Below are 17,481 nucleotides of genomic sequence, written 5' to 3'. Positions count from 1 at the left end.
AAGTTAACTTACCAGTTCCTTAAGATGACATGAACCTTTCCAATTCCTTATCTTTGCTCGAGCTTTTCCCTCAGTCGGGAATAACAATCCCATTTTTTCCTTATCTGCAAGGAAAAATCCTAAACCTCCAAGCATAGCTGAAATTTAATCTCCTTTGTGAAAACCTTCCCAAAAGCATTCTCTTATTTTCCTTTTCCTCTTCCCATTCACCTTCCAAAAGTCAATTATTCTCCTGCTCTGTGATTCTATAGTAGTTCATTATTTCTGTTCTTTATGACTTGATTATAGTTTCTTGAATATCTATTGTCCCTTTCTTAGAAACCATGTCTTTTGCTTGTGTGTTTGTTCATTCAGGTAGTCATTCAGTATTCACTGAATGCCCATTATGTGCTAGTACTGTGCTAGACACTTACATATATGTTTCCAAGGGGCTCAAACTAGTAAGAAAAATAAGTATACAAAATACTGCAACTTATATTGATAGATTATTGTCACACTTGACAGGTTTCATATATATATAATATACACACACAAATACGTACATACATTCAATGAAAAGAAAAGAATCAACATGTCAATACTCACAGATTTCTCTTCCACCACTATCTCCAACACACAATAACAAAAATTTTAAAACAACTCAACTCAATTCCCGCTCCCAACCACCGCAAATTCAGAGTTTGTGGGCAAGTTCTTAGAGCTCATGTGAGATGGACTAAGAGAATCATAGAGATTTTTTTTTTTTAAAAAAGATGAATTTAGGCTTTGAGGCTACATTTAGAATTGGAGGCTTATGGACAAAAGAAGAAAAAAAGATTACTATAAACTATGTATTTGGATTCACTTAAACATTTTAAGACATTTGAATAAGAATGGAATTTTCTTTTAATTTCTTTTGGTCATTGAGTTGTGCATCTTAGGCAAGTTTCAATGGTGGAGATAAATATCCCAGTACCTGTTAAAATATCTGATACTCAATAAATGTGTGAGAAATGAACACATGTTTAATATCATGAAAAAGCCATTAGGATTACATTCCTCAGAGTAGACTAAAATTATTATGTAAGAAAACCAATGCATTTTGTGAAAAAAATACAGATGATATGGAAAACAGGTAAGTAAAAAGAAAAACTAAAATGTATCCATGACTCCACCACTAATAACTAATAGTTGTAATACAAAGCATGTTAATTTTTTCTCTAGTTTTTCAATGCATATTTATTCAACAAGCATTTATTGAATAACTACTATAAGCCAGACACTATACTAGTCCATGGCAATACAACCCAGAAAAAAGAGACAAAAATCACTGTTTTCATAGAGTTAACATTCTAGGTGTGGGACACAGGCAATTAACAAAATATATAAATAAATTATGTTATAATGCATACATAAATTTATATATAAATAAATATAAAATGCATAAGTAAGTTTATGTATATTCAAAGGTGGTAAATGTTATTTAAGAAATAAGTTGTGAAAGAGTATTGAATAGGGAATGTGAAAGATAGTAGAGGTTGCAATTTTAAATAAGATGATCAGGAAAGACTTCACTGAGAAAGTGACACTTGAGCAAAGATTTAAAGTAAGTAAAGAAATAAGCTCTGTGAATTTTAGGCTGGGGAAATGACAAGCATTTTATTTATTTTATTTATTTACTTATTTAACATTTGTAGTCTGTATGGTTGGGACAGAACTCTACCTCCTACATGTGACCCAGATCTAATCAACCATCTGATTTCCCCGGCCACATTTCCTTCTTGTTGGATATTTATGCTGTTCTGTTTTCCTTTTCCTTTTCTTTTCTTATCATCTCATGAATAATGCTATAGTTAATTTATTTTATTACATTTATAAACATTTCTATAGGCTAGTCTCAGAAGTGGAATTACTAGTTAAAAGGAATCAATATTCTCTAAACATTTCTTTTTTATTCTTTTTTTTTTGAGTCAGAAGTTTGTTCTGTTGTCCAGGCTGGAGTGCAGTGGCGCCATCTCAGCTCACTGCAACCTCCCTCTCCCAGGTTCAAACGATTCTCGTGCCTCAGCCTCCTGAGTACCTGGGACTACAGGCACCCGCCACTACACCCAGCTAATTTTTGTATTTTTAGTAGAGACAGAGTTTCACCATATTGGCCAGGCTGGTCTTGAACTCCTGACCTCAAGTGATGCACCCGTCTTGGTCTCCAAAAGTGCTGGGATTACAGGCATAAGCCACTGTGCCCAGCCTTCTCTAAACATTTCTAACTGTCTTGATTCAGATTGTCAAATTGCTTCCAAAAAGTTATACCAATTTCTATTCCAACCACCAGTATGAGAGGACTCATCAAATGTTTGCCAGTACAGAGTAGTCTTATTAAAAAATTATTTTTAAATAAACCTTGTAAATCTAATATGTGAGAATGCTATTTGAATTTAATAATATTTTATCTTTTAAATTATTAGTGAGGTTGGATTTTAAAACATATCTACTAGTCATTTTTTGTGAATGACCTGTTCCCGACCATTGCCCATTTTTTTATTGAAGTCTCGGTGTTTTTTCATATTGATTTGTGCATATTTTTAATATTTTAACATATTTATCATATTTGTGCTAATATTTACCAGATTATTGTTTATAATAACAATTTAAACATAAGAAATAAAGAAAAAATGAAAATTTTAAATTGAAAACTTTTTTTAAATAATAGGCATCTATTGACACTGAGTTGTCTGTCAAAGTTTGACACAAAACTTGGGTATTTGAAGAACGTGGAATAAGAGAATATGATAATGCTAAACCAACAGAAATAAATGCCCATTTCAGGAACATTGGAAAATATCTAAAAATACAATTATTTTACGTAAGAATCTTTTAATACATGACGTAAACTTCTTTGAATATCTAAGAATTATTAAGTCCCAGTTACATACTAGGCACAATTTTAGGTTCTCCCATATAATATTTACAATTATTTTGCTCACCAACATTATTATTCTCATTATCTTTTACAGATAAAGAAGACGAGGCTGGAAAACAAAAAAAATAACCCTAGTAGGTATCATGTCTAGAAGTTAGCGACTCTTGGAATTTATGTTCTTTTATTATATTACACTCAAGATATTGAGAAATGTAAATCCTTTTCACGCTACAAAAGTATAACTGAATAGACTAATAAAATGACACAAATTTTTTTACTCTTGAGTCTTACCCGGCCAGATTCCAAAACAGTAGGCATATTTCTCAGTTCATACACAGAAACCTGTCCATCACTGTCTCCTACCAGAAGGCAATCTGTTTGTTTGGCAAAGAGAATGGTTGTGAACTTGATTCCAGGGTTAGCAGTATTCACAATCAGAGGGTCCAAACTGTAATGAAATATTTTATTTGTAAATTCAATTGTTATGTTAATATGGTCTTTTAAATAGACAAAGAAAAATTTGACGTTTTTTAAATTAAATGTAACAAAAACCATAAGCCTATTTAAGTGTTTCCAAACTCAAAATAACTGCTCCTCACTCCTTACTCAATCAAAACCTTCATTTCTTCAATGAACTAATTTCAACCAGGTAAATTAAAGTACTTCACAATTAAGATGTGAACTCATAAATTTAAACTTCTGTGATGGTTAATTTTGTGTGTCCACTTAGCTAGGCTATGATATCCAGTTGTTTGGTCAAACATTAGTCTATTGTAAAGGTATTTTTTTTCAAATACAATTAACATTTAATTCACTAGAATTTGAATAAAGTTGATTACCCTCCATAATGTGGGTAGGCTTCATCCAATTAGTTGAAAGCCTTAAAAGAAAAGAATGATATCCACCAAAGTGGAATAAAATTCTACCTGCAGAATGCCTTTCTACTCAAGACTGCAACATGACTCCTGCTGGAAATTCTAGCCCGCCAGCCTGCACTGCAGATTTCATACTTGATAGGACCCACTCCTTAAAATAAATGTCTCTCTCTCTCTCTCTCAAGAGATAGATATAAAGATAGAGATATATAGAGACAGAGACAACAATAGATCTAAGTAGATACATACATCTTATTGGTTCTGTTTCTCTGGAGACCCCTAACACAACTTCTTAAATAATAACTGTCTTTTAACAGAATAATGTTTTTATCCAAATGAACCTCTGGAACGTACAAGTACATTTTGAACAAGAAGTTTTCCTAGTCTTCATCATCTAAAGCAGTCTACCTAGTGTCCTCAAAAGAAGACAAGTAGCAAGTTTGTATACATCTTTTAAAAATGTGTTGTCCTGGGAATTACACGTTTTCCAGAAAAATTAAAATCAGAGGTGGGATTATTTAAGAAGCCACTTTATACATTAGTCACCTCATACTTGTAATCCTTGATTTTTGGTTCATACTGTTTTATAAAACAAACCAGGATAAAATTTTAAAGTTACTGAATTATTAATTTCTAGCAAAACATTTTCTCATGAAGAATAAATCCATTGAATTTGACATCATTTCTTTCAGACAAGAATTTATTTTCCTGCTGCTTTTGCTAAAAACTAGCATAAAGATATAATTTCCAACTGAAAAAGTAGAACCATTAACCTTTTTATTTCAACATTGTATTAAGTTTTCATATTAGGAAGAATAAATTAATTTAGACAATCCTCTAATAACTTTGGTGTAATATCGTAAATCAAAAATTTTAATTAAGTTCATACCCCTTTGAATATTTTTGAAACAAGGTAAGAGCATAAGTAAATGTTGCAAAAATAATTACTTTGTCTCTTTTTTCTATTGTAGAAAATTTTTAGTTAAAAATGTAAAAATGCCTCTGTATGTTTCTCTAAAGTAGGCAATGAATAAGAACTCAAGATAGCTATTATATCCTATATCATCCTATAAAAGTTTGAGGAGATGAGTAAGGTAAACTACTTTCTTTATTCTTTTTTTTTTGAGACAGAGTCTCACTGTGTTGCCCAGGTTGGACTACACTGGTGCAATCTTGGCTCACTGCAACCTCTGCCTCTTGGGTTCAAATGATTCTCCTGTTTTAGGCTCCCAAGTAGCTGGGACTACAGGTGCATGCCACCACATCTGGCTAGTTTTTGTATTTTGGTAGAGATGGGGTTTCACCATGTTGGCCAGGCTGGTCTTGAACTCTTGACCTCAAGTGATCCTCCCACCTCAGCCTCCCAAAGTACTGGGATTACAGGTGTGAGCCACTGCGCCCAGCCAAGGTAAATTACTTTCATTCAAATATTTTTAAAACCACATACGGCATAAATAATTGACATTAATATAGCATCCTGGCATTACTTTTATTCATAAAGGACTCTCATAAACTATTACTTCTTTTAAAGTAACTACAGTACCCTCTAACTGGTGTCAAAACTATCAGATATCATTTAGTTTGAACTGCTTCTACTATAAATATACCCAAAAAAAATAGTAACAGTTACGTGCTGATATGAAGGTCCCAAATCTCCACCCTGTTCTCATTTGCAGCTGCAAATATATAGGATGATTTTGGAGACCAGGCAACATCGTAAACAACAGAAGTAGTTGGATAAAAACTCAAAAATGGCTTGACATTCTCCTGTTGCCATATAATAACACCCCAATCTGCAGAACAGCTTAAAAATATATCATGACAAAATGGATTCCATGTCACTTTATACACTGGACCCTAGAAATAAAAAAAAATACATAGGTAAATAATATTTAACATCTTTTATTTTAAACTTGACCAGCAAATTAAAAATGCTAAGATTTCTAGATTTTCACACTATTCATTATTGTGTGGGCATTATTTTAGCTGAGAATAAGATCAGAGATTGAATCTTCCCTAAATTATTACATTTAGAAACATAAAAATATAGTCGCTACAATATTCACTAAATTTAACACATATTATGCATACTTTGAAAAAATAAAGAGTATTAAGAAAAAAAAGAAATGAGGGAGAAAATGAAGAAAATGTGGCTGAAACAATCATGACAAGATATACAGCCAGGTGCAGTGGTGTTTGCCTGTAGTCCCAGCTACTTTAGAGGCTAAAGTGGGAAGATCAAGTGGAAGATAAAGTGGAAGTTCAAGGTCAGCCTGGGTAACAGTGAGACCCATCTCTTAAAAAAAATTTTTTTTAAATAAGCTACAGAGACTAGGTATGGGTGAAAGACAATTTTACTTTAGGATCAGCATGTTATCATAAGCAAAGTATTTTAGAAACAAAACTTCCAAACTTTCAAGAAGAAATCAAGGATATGTAGAAGTCAAATAAAATGTCCCGTACATTATTGGTGGTTTCCATAGAAGAAAACACTTAATTCGAGATGATATTTTTAACTCTGAAGTTGTAAACTTACTGCATATTACATATTCTGTGTATAATGGTACTATTTTTTCAGAAATACAAAATAAATGTTCCAACCTACTATAATTAAACTAACCTTATGTCCTCTGTAGGTATCTAGGTATTGTTCATTATATGAACAAGAACATTTGTGAATATGACCTTCTTCAGTGCCAGCCAAATAGATATTTGTGTCCTACAACACAAAACATCGAAATGCATTGGCTTGTGATACATTAGTAAGTGTGATAAACAGAAGATTAGATATTTCTGGATCTATGAAAATCAATTCAAGAACCCAAAATAAAAACACTATCTTGAATATACCAATCTTGTCTTTTTCTTTTGTCATGATTTTGTAATAATCAAACTACCTGAGAGACTATTGTGCAAAAGAAAATATAAATTGGTTATTTGCTGGAATCAGGGTAGCATTTAATATCCTGTATGGAAATTACATAGAAAAACACTGGCTTAAAATAAATAAGAAACTTTCTAACATTTAGAGCTACCTGACGATGGAACTAGCAGTCCAGGGAAATAGTAAGTGCTCTTTCATTACAACTAGTCAAAGAAAAGACAGATATACACTTTTAAACTACATGATATTGAAAAAAGAAAAGAATAAACTATATGATAAAGTATAATTTCTCCCAAATTGGTATTACCAATACATATTCCCAGACAGTCATATATAAAAGTTATCTGACTCACATTTTCTTCAAGAGTTGGTTACATCAGAAATCTTAAATGTTGCCATTCTATTAGATGTAAAATTATATCACCTGTTTTTAATTCCTATTTATGTGAATATCAATAAGGTTGAGCACTTTATGTTCATTGGCCACTGTGTTTCCTCTTCTTTTGTGTCCCGATAATTTTAGTAATAATACGTCTTCTTATTTTTCATTTGTATAAGTTCTTTATATATTCTAGAATCTATTGCTTTGTCTATAACATGTTATAAATATCTTCTCCCAGTGTATGACTTACCTTTTTATTTTCTTTTTACTGTCTTTGATGAACATAAGTTCTCATTTTCTGTTATATTTAGCATTTTTTGTGCTTTAAGAAATCTTTCCCTACCTTAAGGTCCTAGAGATATTTTCCTACATTTTCTTCTGAAAGGCTTTTCTGTATGATAGGATAGAAATCGAATTCCTTTTTTAATATGGATACTTATTATTCTAACACCATTTATAAGTGGTCATTTTTCACTAGCGATCTTCAAGGTCACTGTTGAAAGTTGGGTTTCCCAGCAAATAAACTCTGAGATTTCATGCCAGAGTGTTAGGGAGTGCTCTCAGGAACAACCTCTATGTGGGAAACAGGAATGGGCAGATATTTCAGTTGAGCCGTGACACAGTTGCAATCAAGGGCTTAGTCCAAAGTATAAGAAGCTCTGGAGAGAAGATGGCCCTTCAGAGTCCTGTCTCAAGATAAGGAAGCCAGATATTTTATATATGCCCCCTTCAAGCAAGATGTTAGACTCAAACCTAACCATATTAATAATCAAACTAAATGTAAATGATCTTAGCAGCGTAATTAGAAGGCAGTGATTTTAAGATTGTATAAAAAGGCAAGACCCAATTATATGCTACCTACAAAAAAATTTAAGTATAAAGAGATAATAGGTTAAAAGAAAAAGCATAAAAAATGATAAACCAGGCTAACACCAGTTAAAAGTAAGCTGAAGTGGCTATACTAATATCATACTAAGTAGATTTCAGAGTAAAAAAAATCAGAAGTTATAAATAGGGCCATTTCACAGTGATAAAGGAGCTAATTGATCAATAGGACATAATAATGCTAAATATATGTATGTACCTAATAAGAAAGCATCAAGATACACGAAGCAAAACTGATAGAATTACAAGGAAAAATAGACAAATCTACAATTACGGTTGGAGACTTTAATACCTCTTTCTCAATAATTGAGAGAAGTAGGAAGAAAATTAGCAAAGAGAAGTAATCTTGAACAACATTATCAGCCAATTTAACCTGAATGACATTTGTAGAATATTCTAACCAAGAAAAGCATAATACATATTTTTCTCAAGTATACAGGAATATTTACCAATATAGACCACATACTGGGCTTTATAACAAATCTTAATAAATTCACAGAGTTCAGTTTATAAAAAGTATTTTCTCTAATTATGGTGGGATTGAATTAGAAATTGGTAACAGAAAGACCTTTGGAAAATCCCCAAATATCTGGAAACTAAATAACAAGCTTCTAAATAACCCACACATCAAAGAAGAAATCAAGGGTGAAATTGGTAATTTGAACAGAATGAAAATGAAAATGTAACATATCAGAATTTTTGGGATGCTGCTAAAGCAGTACTTAGGGGAAAATTATAGCACAAATAACTACATTAGAAAAGAAAAAAGTCATAAATCAATGACCTCCACTTTAATTCTAAAAAATTAGAAAAACAAGAACAAATTAAAACCAAAGTGAAGAAAAGAAATAATAAGGATCAAAGTGGAAATTGATGATAAAGAAAACCAAAAAAAAAATAGTGAAAACCAATTAAGTCAAAAGCCATTTCTTTGATTTAATAAAATTGATAAACATGTCAGACTAATCAGGAAAAGACAGAAGACACAAATTACTAATATTAGGAATCACAGGGCAGTGTCATGGCTTATGCCTATAACCCCAGCACTTTGGGAGGCCAGGGCAGGAGGATCACTTGAGCCTAGGAGTTTGATACCAGCCTGGGCACCATAGCAAGACTACATCACTACAAAAATAAAAATAAAAATAAATTAGGCCAGGCGCAGTGGCTCAAGCCTGTAATCCCAGCATTTTGGGAGGCCAAGGCAGAAAGATCACTTGAGGTCAGGAGTTTGAGACCAGCCTGGCCAATATGGTGAAACCCTATCCCTACTAAAAAAAATACAAAAAATTAGCTGGGTGTGGTGGTGCACACCCATAATCCCAACTACTTAGGAGACTGAGGTGGGAGAATTGCTTGAACCCAGGAGGCGGAGGTTGCAGTCCAACCTCCACTCCACTGCACTCCAACCTGGACTATAGGGTGAGAACCTGTCTCAAAAAAAAAAAATAAATAAAATAAATAAAATAATAAATTAGCCAGGCATGGTGGTGTGTAGCTGTAATCCCAGCTGTTTAGGAGGCTGATGTGGGAGGATAGCTTGAGCCCAGGAGTTTAGAGTTACAGTGAGCTATAATCATACCACTGCACTCCAGCCTAGATGACAGAGTGAGACTCTGTCGCCAAAAAAAAGAAAAAAAAAATTAGAGGTGAGATTACTATATATTCCACAGTTATTAAAGGATGCTAAGGGAATATTCTGTCAATAGATTCCACAACTTCGATAAAATAGACAGATTCCTTAAAAGACACAAATTACCAAAGCTCACTCAAGAAGCAATAGATAACCATAACTCTACATATATTAAAATTTGAATTTGTAGTTAAAAATTAAAAATCTCCCCACAAAGAAAACTCCAGGCCCAGATGGCTAATTCTATTAAGTATATAATGAAGAAATCATACTAATTTTATGAAAATTTTTTCTAAAAGGAATTCTATGCAGACACGATTACCCTGATAGCAAAGTCAAAGATGTCACAAGAAAACTATAGATCAATCTCTCTTCTAACTAAAGATTCAAAAATTCTAAACAAAATTTCAGTATATCAAATGTATTCGTATATTAAAAGGGTAGTAAACAACAATCAAAGTTTATTCCAGGTATAAACGTTCAAAAAATCAATCTAATTCACCAGATAACAAACTTGAAAAGAAAAACTGTATGATCATCTTTATACATATGGAAAAGCGTTTAACAAAATCCAACATCCATTCCGAATAAGAACCACCCAACAAACTAGGAATGTAATGGAACTTCCTCAATCTGATTGTGTCTACAAAAAGCCTTCATCTGACACCATATCTAACAGTAAAAGACTAAATGCTTTTCCTCTAAGATCAGGAACAATACAGGAATGCATGCTTTCATCATCTTTACTCATCACTGTACTGGAGGTTGTAACCAGTGCAATCATACAAGAAAGAGAAATAAAGGCAACCAGGTTAGAAAGAAAGAAGTAAAACTGTTTTTATTTACAGACCATATGATCATCTTGAATTCCTTATGCCAAGGACACTTCAGGACACTAGACTAGGTTGTCTCAACCAAGCATTATTGACATTTTGGGCCAGATAATTCTCTGTTGGGGACTGGAGTGCACTGGGAGGGTGGTGGCTGCCTGTACATTGAAGGATATTTAGCAACATCTCTGGCATCTTTCCCAGAGATACCGGTAGCACTTCCCCACCCTCACCTCAATTCCTGACAGCTGCAACAGCCACAAATATCTCCAATCATTGCCAAATGTTCCCTAATGGGAAAATTCTCCTCTCCCTGCCCACACTGAGAACTAGAGTCAAAGTTAAGGTGAATTAAAGGAATTTGAGAATGAAGGAAGTTAGAAGATGGCTGTAGTACTAAAAGTAAAAAATAAGAAAGGTCTGAACTACATTAGCAATAGCAGGCTTGGGCTGGAAGGGATGGAACAATCAAATTTAAGTATCATTTGGATGATAAGGTAGAATAGAGGAGCTCAAGTTTTGGTTTGCATAATGAGGTAGATGATGGTGTCACCAAAGAGATGATCATATTACATGCAACAGAAAACATGGAATACATGTTCTGAAAAAGCCTATCATAGTGGCTGAATATTCTGATTCCAAAGTATCTCCAGACTGATAGAGAGTATAAGGATGGTTACCAGAGGCTGGGAAAGGTAGTTGGGGGTAGGGGGGTGGTGGGGATGGTTAATGGGTACAAAGAAATAGAATGAATGAATAACATCTAGTATTTTATAGCACAACAGAGTGACTATAGTCAATAATAATTTAATTGTACACTTTAAAAGAACTAAAAGAGTATAATTGGATCGTTTGTAACACAAAGGATAAATGCTTGAAGGGATGGATACCCCATATTCTATGATGTGATTATTACTCATTGCATGCCTGTATCAAAACATCACGTGTATCCCATAAATATGTATACCTTCTATGTACTCATAAAAATTAAAAATAAAAAACAAAGTATCTCCAGATAAAAGAAAAAGGAGGACTTCATTAACTGTGCTCTGATTTGATTCTTAGTAAACATGAAATTAAGTAGTCTTTCTAATCCCCAAATCCTGAGAGTCACCATGCGAATTGAAATGTAGAAGACTATATACAAGTGGATTAGGTTTCTGTAAGTATGATAGAGCAGCAGAGTGGCCAAGGGGGGCAAGGAGAGGCACTTGAGTTAAGCACAAAGTTGTAAAGAGAATTTTTCCATAGTTCCTCAGAAATATATACCTTTCATCTATCTATCTGAAAAAGCAGATAAAGATCATAGTATAGCCAACTGGAATGTACCATTCCACCTTAGGTTAGCAGCTAAATCTGTGCTTATTTTTTCACTTACAAAGCACAATTTTTAAAAAAAGCTTTATTGGAATATAATTCACATATCATATAATTCACACATGTCAAGTATATAATCCAATAGTTTCTAGTTTGTTCACAGAGTTGTGCAACCATCACCACAATCAATTTTAGAACAGTTTCATCATCCCCCCAAAAACTCTATCATCATTGGTAAGTCATTCCCTATTTTTCCCTCCCTCCTCACCTATTCTTCCACCTACATCCCCTAGCCCAGGCGATCATTTATCTACTTTCTGTCTGTAATATATTAGGCACAGTATTCATTAACAGGCTAATATTTGGTCTTGTTTTATGACTTAATACACTTCAATTTTTGGAAATTGTTATGTCCTGTGGTAAATAAGAGTGAAATAATTTACCTTGGGATGAAAAGCAAAACACATTCCAGGAGCCTGTCGAGATATCAAAGCTTCATCTTTCTTTTCCTTTTCCCCTCCTTTTTTGTTACTGGCAGCTGTAGTTCTCTTTAATCGCATCAAATCTGTATTTAAAGAAAAACATACATAACTTGTTATTGACCACATGAAAGAGTACCGCAAATATCATGTGTGTTTCTCCTGCAAATAATAATATTAGTTCTGTCAACTTTTGCATGTAATTAGGCTAAAATTAGCACACACCAGAACTAGCTGCTTAGAAAAACCATGACCAAGCCCAATTTTTTTCTTATTGGCCAAACCAAAATTTGTCACCTTTCACACATGGTTAACTAGAAAATTTTAATTCAGCACGTAACAAGAAAAAGATAACTTGATTTTTCTTTTACCATAACAGTCTAGTCCTTTTCGTATAACCCATTTGGAGATTCTTCCATCTGCTGATATAGAAACTAGTATTTCTCTTTTGTCATCTCCTGTTGTTCCTCGATCTTGTTCTATCCACTGTAGTTGCCATACAGGTCCCAAATGTTTTTGAGGTGATTCACTAAAACAGTAAAAAAAATACTAAACATATAATCATTGTAATAATTTCTTAAAGGCCTTGGAGTATAAGTGATAAGGTCAGCTTTCTAGAAGATCATGATCTATTTATATAATCCTTTTATTGTTCAAAAATAGACTTTTTTGTTAAATATTTTTAAAAATAGAAAAGACAACCACTTTTCTACTTAATAGTCACTGTTAGTTTTTCTACTTCTTACAAAAGAAAAATTGTACTGGTCTTTATACTAGCTATCATAACAGGAATACAAAAGCAAAAATGTTCTTTCTTTTCAGAATCTACTTTTCTTACTCTATTCATTAATTCTTTCTTAGTTTAGTTGTATAAATTCTGACTTTTACTTTATTTTAGACACATGGAATATAAGTATTTTCATCTTCATGATGTTTTTATGAATTAAGTTGTTAATCATTTAAATCTTATCCAGGTAAACAATTCTTCTTTCTATATTTCGCTCTTCCTCCTATGCTTCAAGATTGCCCATTGGTTTGACTCTCTCTATGGATTAGAGTTAAAATTTTTCTGAAAAATTAAACTCACTTCTCAGATTACTGACGCTTCTCCTATCAGATTAACGTGATGTTCTTTTCATGGTACTGACTACCTTGATTTTTAATACAAATCCTCCAATGCAATCAATTCTGAACATTTTTAAAATCATACATATCTTTGATTTTTTGGTGAAAATTATGGACCCTCTTCTCAGAAACAAGCACAAAGGCCTATGCTTACAAAACTGCAAATAATTTGAAAGTTAAGTTTAGGAACCTCTGCTTTAATGGTTATTTCTAGTTCTAGCTAAGTTTATTCAAACACTTTTACAAACATGCCCCATTGATACCTTGTCTATTACAAAATCCTAGCCTTTTTAATATCTTTCACCTCTAACTTTTTGGCTTTCCTCATATAACTCATTTATTCATCAATTACTCATCAAACACTTACTGGACTCCTGTTACATGTCCAATATTATATGACATGCTGATGATAGAAAGGTATGTAAGATTCAATCCTTGCTCTCAACGAACTTATACCCTCCTTAGATAGATAGATAGATAGATAGATAGATAGATAAAGATAGATTTATGTATATATACACATAAATAATTTTTATATATAGTGTGATAAGCGCTATGATAAAGGTATGTATAGGTTGCACAAAAGAAAGGAATGGGAAGATTTCCTGGAAGAAGTGAAACCAAAGCAATAGTTTAAGAATAAGCATAAACTGTCAAGCCAGAGGAAGTTCGTTAGTGAGATGGGCAGAGAAGAAGTTGAAGGAGCTATTAGGACAGACCATTCCAGCTGGAAAGACAATATGAGGGATTATTAAATGTTTCAAAAATAATGGTATCACTCTCAGTAACAACATAAATATTTACTCAAAACTAAATAACATTAGAGTAAATCCTCCTGAAAAAGCATGTATTATACATTTATCTAATTCTCAGATTCTTACCTACTATCCAGAACTGGAACATTACTGTTGCTCCGTACATTGTAAATTGCAATTGTGCCATTGTGGTAGCCAACTGCTAAAAGGTTAGGTGCTCCAATTGAAAAATCCACAGCAGTAACTCCATATGGACTCTGATAAATACGTTCTGGCCACTAAATTTTAAAAAATTACATTTTCAATTTGTTTTTGTAGACCACAGTAAGGCAGAATATAATGGTGGCTGAGATTTAGTTTGGTGGCAGTGGGTATGTGAGCAGAGTTAGCCCACATTCAGTTACTTCTGTCTTCCTAATTTCCAGTATAGAAAATAATAAAACTTCACTTGGTCATTTCCTCTGATACAAGTATGAATCCTCAGCACTCAGTGGCTTTAAGAAATAGAGTGTTGGGCATGGGGGCTCACTCCTGGAATCCTAGCTACTAGGGAGGCTGAGGTGGGAGGATCACTTGAGACCAGCAGTTTGGGACCAGCCTGGGCAACATAACAAGACCCTCATCTCGAAAGAAAGAAAGAAAGAAAGAGAGAGAGGGAAGGAGAGAGGGAGGGAGGGAGGGAGGGAGAGAGGGAGGGAGGAAAGTAGGAAGGGAAGTACAGCACAGCCTTCTACAATAATTATATTTTGGTAATCTTTCAGCAGGATTAGTATTACCATCACATGTCTACCTTCTTATGGGAACAAAAAAACTAATCATCTAGCATATATTCCTGTCTTCTAGTATTTGTTTCAGATGATTGGATTATTTAAAGAATGAACAGAAAAAGTTCCAAAACTCCCCAAGTTACTCTGTTCTACAACCTCATGAAGAGTTTGTTTTGTTTGAATGTGTAATTTAAATCCTTTCCTGTTTTTAACCACCTACATAAAAAAGAAGACAGACTACTGATGATGAATCCAATGTCAATCCCTCCACATTTAAAATTGCTTCTTTTCTTTTATACTATATAAACTCAGATCTATATGACATATCGCTAAGTTTATTCAAACACTGTTACAGATATTACAGACTAGAGCTATTTATAAAAATTTTAGTCATTTTTATATGCTCTTCTGGCCCTTCTCTAAGTTTTCCACTTTGCATTTCAGTTGTGAATTTAAACTAAATGTAAAACTTTAAAGTAACAGATTGACTAGGGCTCTTTAGCAAAATTACTACTATGATTCTTTATATTCATACTCTTTAAAAATGTATGACCGTAAGAAGGTCATATAAATCTATTTTATATCTGTTAAGAATAACAGTCAGGTGATAAGGAGGTATTCACATATTAAGAAACAACCAGGTATTTAAAAAACATAATTTTCAGCTGGGTGTCGGTGGCTCATGCCTGTCATCCCAGAACTTTGGGAGGCCGAGGCGGGAGGATCACGAGGTCAAGAGATGGAGACCATCCTGGCCAACATTGCGAAACCCCGTCTCTATTAAAAATACAAAAATCATCTGGGTGTGGTGGTGCACACCTGTAGTCCCAGCTACTTGGGAGGCTGAGGCAGGAGACTCGCTTGAACCCGGGAGGCAGAGTTTGCAGTGAGTCGAGATCGCGCCACTGCACTCCAGCCTAGGCGACAATGCAAGACTCTGTCTCAAAAAAAAAAAAAAAACCCATAATTTTCAAAGGATTTTCATTTAAGATTCATGTTTTCTTTAATAATTAGCTGTGAAAATCAATAATGGTTCAACTTATCATCATTGTATATAACAGCATATAGTACACATTCAATAAATATTTACTGAATGAATTAATAAATGAATTATCTTTACCCTATGTCAACAAGAACAAATTTTAATTGTTATGAAGTTAAACCAAAGAAAATAGTCTTGATTGATAAAATTTTCTAGACTTTATTTAATTATTACATGTAATTATATACTTTATGAGAATTTTGTCAACAGCCAGATGAAAATGCTTCTTATTCTTGTTTGGGTTACCATGGGATTCTTTATTGACCAGCAGCAAGCCAATCCTCTTTTTTGCTCTTTAAATCCAAAGTGCCCATAGCCAACAGCCAAAAGATCCTGAAAACCAGAAAAATACATTTAAAAATAAGAGAAGATAGCATTAAAATATTGGTAAATGTATAAAGATATATATTAATGAGCTGTGTTAAAAATAGAAGTAAGACATTTCAACTGAGAGGAAAAAATGCCAGTGCACCATCTGTTTTTACTCTATACCTCCATATTCCTAAGCAAAAAAAAAACTAATGAGTATAATGCTTCTCATTTGCAGACTGAAAGATAAGCACCTAAAAATAACCAATTGCTAACAAGTTCTTTTACATATTGAGGTAGTCTTCTGAGATTGTATTAATAGGTTATAATATATTTTGAGTTTTTGAGGATGACTTAATTATTTCAAATGTAAAATAAAGGACACTTAAGTTAAAGGTAGCTGCCATAGACTGAATTGTGTCCCCTTAAAATTCATATGTTGAAGGCCTAACCTCCAATATGATTGCATGTGGAGATAGGGGTTTTAGGAGGAATCTCAGGTTAAATGAGATTATAAGGATGGGGTCCTAATGTGACAGGACTGGTGACTTTATAAAAAGAGAAAAACACACCAGAGGTCTCTCTCTGCCATGTGAGGACACAGTGAAAAGGCAGCCACTGCAAACCAGGAAAAGAACTCTCACCGAAACTGAATCAGCAGCCCTTGGATCTTAGACTTTCCAGCCTCCAGATTTATGAGAAAATAAACTGCTATTCTTTAAGACACCCAGTCTATAATATTTTGTTACGGCAGTATGAGCTACCTAATACAGGAGGTCATTTCGAGAAATGCATATGTAAATACAAATAGGCAAAAGCTTAATAACTGAAAAAATCCGGCCTCTGCTGTATAACCAGAATACCTTTAATTTTAGAATATTATATTTTCTTATCACCACCTTACTTTCAGGCCAACATAATCTCTCCACAATTCCCTCTGTCTTAAAAACAGTCTTCACTACTATACCCTTTCACCCTGACATTGACAAATCCCTATTTATCTCTTCTAGACTCTGCAGAGGCATTGCTTTCTCTAAGAAACATTCAAGAGCTTCTTGTATGTGTCCCCACAGCACCGTTTATTTTCCTCATCATAGCACATTCGAAATTATTATATAGGCAGGGTCTATGTATAGCTTGATTACTACCGTATCTCTAGCACCTTAACAGTGTGCCAGGCACAGAGTTAAAGTTCAATAAATATTTATACAATGAATTAATAAACATTATAGACTCCATCTGTAATATGTTTGTATTTAGGCTCATTCAAAATTATTTAATTTAATCTCCATAGCAATG

General features: G+C 33.4%; 1 protein-coding gene across 1 annotated transcript in view; it reads right to left on the bottom strand.

The window, feature by feature from the left end:
- Window positions 1-17,481, bottom strand: part of DNAI4 (dynein axonemal intermediate chain 4) — a 113,689-nt gene that overhangs the window by 6,282 nt on the left and 89,926 nt on the right. The window contains 7 exon segments of the mRNA XM_024246372.3: window positions 3,191-3,347; window positions 5,405-5,631; window positions 6,395-6,493; window positions 12,149-12,270; window positions 12,556-12,713; window positions 14,191-14,342; window positions 16,120-16,206. Of these exon segments, the coding sequence (XP_024102140.2) occupies window positions 3,191-3,347; window positions 5,405-5,631; window positions 6,395-6,493; window positions 12,149-12,270; window positions 12,556-12,713; window positions 14,191-14,342; window positions 16,120-16,206 (1,002 nt within the window).

The sequence above is a fragment of the Pongo abelii genome, chromosome 1, assembly GCF_028885655.2.
Source record: "Pongo abelii isolate AG06213 chromosome 1, NHGRI_mPonAbe1-v2.0_pri, whole genome shotgun sequence".
NCBI classification, from domain to species: domain Eukaryota; kingdom Metazoa; phylum Chordata; class Mammalia; order Primates; family Hominidae; genus Pongo; species Pongo abelii.
The sequence above is the reverse complement of the archived record's forward strand: the minus strand, read 5'-3'. Positions and strand labels throughout refer to the sequence as shown.